Genomic DNA, 5000 nt, shown 5'->3' with positions numbered 1-5000 from the left:
CAAGGAAGACGTATTCTGTTGGACCGGGGGTCAGTCCGTGCTCCCCCGGGGGTCTTTGGGAACCACGTCGTGTTTTTTTATTTTTATTTTTATTTTTTTTTTTAAATTTTAGGCGTTGCTTTCTCCATCTTCATATTTTTTTACCTGTGTTTATTTATTTATTCTATCCTTAGATGTACAGTTTTTAGTCTCTATCTTTTTTACTATTTTAAAAAAATTCTTATATATTTCCGCTCTTCATCTTTTTATCCCCGTTTATGATTTTTTTTTCTTATTTATCCATTCTTTATCTCTGTATCTTTTCACGCGCACTTAAGGCGGATTGACAGAGAGAGCAAAGTTCCGTGGCTTACAATCGCTTCGCTGTATTTACAATGTTTTTCATACCGGGTGCTAAGTTACGAGCGATATGCTAGCTACGTCGCTTGTATGGCTTGGACCAGTCGTAAGTCTAGCGGTTCTTAAGCGGTTTTTCGAAAAATATCTCCGTTAACGCATGCCATCTTGAGGATTCTGGGGAATCCCCGGGCCCTTTCTCCCGCCCCAGTGAGTCGACAGTTTTTCTCTGGTCGTGAAAAAGTCGTCTTATATTGCCAGTTTTCTACAGTCTGGGAGAGAAATTGAAATATTATTTGATTTTTTAACGCTTTCCAACTCTTGTATTAGATGATGATTTAAACCAAGCTTCGTCCTTGAAATATTTGATTTTTTTAACGCCTTCCAGCTTTTGCATTAGATGATTTAAACCAAGCTTCGTCCTTCCCAAATTGATCTCGAGGAAACCATTTCCCTCTCCAATTTTTTTCCTTCAGTGCTCGAGACACCATTTGAAGGAGTTATTCTTCCTCCTCCTCCAGACGCTTCCGAGTGCTGTCCTCCATGACTGCCTCCACTGAGTTATGGGACGCTTGTTTGAGAGCAGAGTTGGCCTCTCTCTCGCTCGCTCGCTCTCTTTCTCTCTCTCGCTCGCTCGCTCGCTCTCTCTCTCTCTCTCTCTCGCTCTCGCTCTCGCTCTCGCTCTCGCTCTCGCTCTCGCTCTCGCTCTCGCTCTCGCTCTTTCTCTCTCTCTCTCTCTCTCTCTTTCTCTTTCTCCGTCGGGGAAGGCTAGATCAGTAGCAACACGAGGAGGTGTCATGGAGACCCACTGGGCTATTTTGATGATTGTTCAGTGGAAATATAACCATTAGAATCATTATTTTTTCATCTTTTTTGAAAATTGAAAAGACCAAAAGGATCGACCGTATTCACAAAGCATCCGTAACTTTTGTGACGTCATCAAAATGCGTTTTTTTTTCTTTCAAAAATATAATTAGGCGCCATGACACCTCCTCGAGTTGCTACTGATCCCGTAACTTTTGTGACGTCATCAAAATGCGGTTTTTCTATCAAAACTAGAATTAGGCGTCATGACACCTCCTCGAGTTGCTACTGATCTCGCCTTCCCTTCCTCCGTCAGCTGCGTCGCTTCGCTTCCGGTGTGAATCCGCCTTTGTGCCCTCCATGTTTTTTTTTTTATATATTATTTATTTTTATTATTTATGTTATTTATTTATTTATGTTATTTATTTATTTATGTTATTTATTTATTTATGTTATTTATTTGTTATTTAGTTATTTATGTTATTTATGTTTTTTTTTTTTTTAATTATCACTGCGGTTTTATCCGAACTTGTGCCTTTTATCTTTATCTTTTTATGTCTTTATCTTTTTATCAGGGCTTAGCCTTTTTATTCGCCTTTATGCATATTATACTCATTCATTATATTCATTCATCTTGATCTCTTTATTCTTTATCCGCGTTCATTTTTCAGACTTATTTTTCATCTTTCTATCATCGTCTGTGCCTTTTATGTTAATTTTTCTTATTTCCTCATTTTATATTTGCGTCTATTCTCTTTTTATCTGCATCTTATTTAACATATATATATATATATATATATATATATATATATATATATATATATATATATATATATATATATATATATATATATATATATATATATATATATATATATATATATATATATATATATATATATATATATATATATATATATATATATATATATATATATATATTTATCTTTTTGAATGATAATCTTTTATTTATCCGCACACGCCTATTTTCCGTCAGGCAAACATATATATTTTTTTCGACACTTTTATACCAAGATGAAGGCTATCTCTCTCTCTTTATCTATCTATCCATCTCTCTTTCCCTCTCTCTCACTCTCTCTCTCTCTGTCTCTCTGTCTCTCTCTCTCTCACTCTCTCTCTCTCTCTCTCAGCTTTCTGAATTCTAAGAAGGTTCCTCCATCCATTACCTATCTGTCCATCGATCTATCTCTATCCCTGCGTCTCACATTCAACATCAACGCCTCCCTCCATCTCTCTCTCTCATTATCTATCCATCATTCTATTATCTACCTGTCCATCTCTCCCAGACTATCTATCTTTCTATGACATTATCTATCCATCATTCTATAATCTACTTGTCCATCTCTGCCTGACTATCTATCTTTCTATGACATTATCTATCCATCATTCTCTTATCTACCTGTCCATCTCTGCCTGACTATCTATCTTTCTATGACATTATCTATCCATCAATCAATCCATCTACCCATCAATCAATCCATCTACCTGTCCATCTCTGCCTGCCTATCTATCTTTCTATGGCATTATCTATCCATCATTCTATTATCTACCTGTCCATCTCTGCCTGACTATCTATCTTTCTATGACATTATCTATCCATCTTTCTATTATCTACCTGTCCATCTCTGCCTGCCTATCTATCTTTCTATGACATTATCTATCCATCATTCTATTATCTACCTGTCCATCTCTGCCTGCCTATATATCTTTCTATGACATTATCTATCCATCTTTCTATTATCTACCTGTGACCCCCAGAGCGGCCTGCGTCTGACCCTCAACATCAACGCTTCCCTCCAACTCTCTCTCTTTATCTACCCATCAATCAATCCATCTACCTGTCCATCTCTGCCTGCCTATATATCTTTCTATGACATTATCTATCCATCTTTCTATTATCTACCTGTCCATCTCTGCCTGACTATCTATCTTTCTATGGCATTATCTATCCATCATTCTATTATCTACCTGTCCATCTCTGCCTGACTATCTATCTTTCTATGACATTATCTATTTATCAATCTATTATCTACCTGTCCATCTCTGCCTGACTATCTATCTTTCTATGACATTATCTATCCATCATTCTATTATCTACCTGTCCATCTCTGCCTGACTATCTATCTTTCTATGACATTATCTATCCATCTTTCTATTATCTACCTGTCCATCTCTGCCTGCCTATCTATCTTTCTATGACATTATCTATCCATCATTCTATTATCTACCTGTCCATCTCTGCCTGCCTATCTATCTTTCTATGACATTATCTATCCATCATTCTCTTATCTACCTGTCCATCTCTGCCTGACTATCTATCTTTCTATGACATTATCTATCCATCATTCTCTTATCTACCTGTCCATCTCTGCCTGACTATCTATCTTTCTATGGCATTATCTGTCCATCATTCTCTTATCTACCTGTCCATCTCTGCCTGCCTATCTATCTTTCTATGACATTATCTATCCATCATTCTCTTATCTACCTGTCCATCTCTGCCTGACTATCTATCTTTCTATGACATTATCTATCCATCATTCTATTATCTACCTGTCCATCTCTGCCTGCCTATATATCTTTCTATGACATTATCTACCCATCATTCTATTATCTACCTGTCCATCTCTTCCTGCCTATATATCTTTCTATGACATTATCTACCCATCATTCTATAATCTACCTGTCCATCTCTTCCTGCCTATATATCTTTCTATGACATTATCTATCCATCATTCTATTATCTACCTGTCCATCTCTGCCTGACTATCCATCTTTCTATGACATTATCTACCCATCATTCTATTATCTACCTGTCCATCTCTTCCTGCCTATATATCTTTCTATGACATTATCTACCCATCATTCTATTATCTACCTGTCCATCTCTTCCTGCCTATATATCTTTCTATGACATTATCTACCCATCATTCTATTATCTACCTGTCCATCTCTTCCTGCCTATATATCTTTCTATGACATTATCTATCCATCATTCTATTATCTACCTGTCCATCTCTGCCTGACTATCCATCTTTCTATGACATTATCTATTTATCAATCTATTATCTCCCTGTCCATCGCCTCTCTCCAACTCTCTCCTCCTTATCTATCCATCAATCTATCCATCTACCTGTCCATCAATCCATCTCTCTCTCTCTCTACCTGTGACCCCCAGAGCGGCCTACGTCGCTTATCTATCCATCAATATATCTATCTACCCATCAATCAATCCATCTACCTGTCCATCAATCCATCTATCTACCTGTGGCCCCCAGAGCATCCTTGCGTCGCTTATCTATCCATCAATCTATCCATCTCCCATCAATCTCCATCTATCTCTCTTTCTCTCTTTATCTATCCATCAATCTATCCATCTCCCCATCAATCAACCCATCTATCTCTCTTTCTCTCTACCTGTGACCCCCAGAGCATCCTGCGTCGCTTATCTATCCATCAATCTATCCATCTCCCCATCAATCAACCCATCTATCTCTCTTTCTCTCTACCTGTGACCCCCAGAGCATCCTGCGTCGCTTATCTATCCATCAATCTATCCATCTACCCATCAATCTATCTATCTACCCATCAATCTATCTATCTACCCATCAATCTATCTATCTACCTATCAATCTATCTATCTACCCATCAATCAACCCATCTACCTGTCCACCAATCCATCTCTCTCTCTATCTACCTGTGACCCAGAGCGGCCTGCGTCTGACCCTCAACATCAACGCCTCCAACTCTCTCTCCTTATCTATCCATCAATCTATCTACCTGTCCATCGCCTCCCTCCAACTCTCTCTCTTTATCTATCCATCAACCAATCCATCTAC

The 5000-nt window shown here is 37.8% G+C and overlaps 1 protein-coding gene across 1 annotated transcript in view; it reads left to right on the top strand.

Moving 5' to 3' along the window:
• The window catches only part of LOC113827050 (degenerin del-1), a 36725-nt gene that overhangs the window by 24580 nt on the left and 7145 nt on the right, over positions 1-5000 (top strand). The window contains exon 11 of the mRNA XM_070121476.1: positions 1-29. This exon is cut by the window's left edge and continues 86 nt beyond it. Coding sequence (XP_069977577.1) covers positions 1-29 — 29 coding nt within the window. The remainder of the gene's footprint in view (positions 30-5000) is intronic.

The sequence above is a fragment of the Penaeus vannamei genome, chromosome 4, assembly GCF_042767895.1.
Source record: "Penaeus vannamei isolate JL-2024 chromosome 4, ASM4276789v1, whole genome shotgun sequence".
Classification (NCBI taxonomy): Eukaryota; Metazoa; Arthropoda; class Malacostraca; order Decapoda; family Penaeidae; genus Penaeus; species Penaeus vannamei.
The sequence above is the reverse complement of the archived record's forward strand: the minus strand, read 5'-3'. Positions and strand labels throughout refer to the sequence as shown.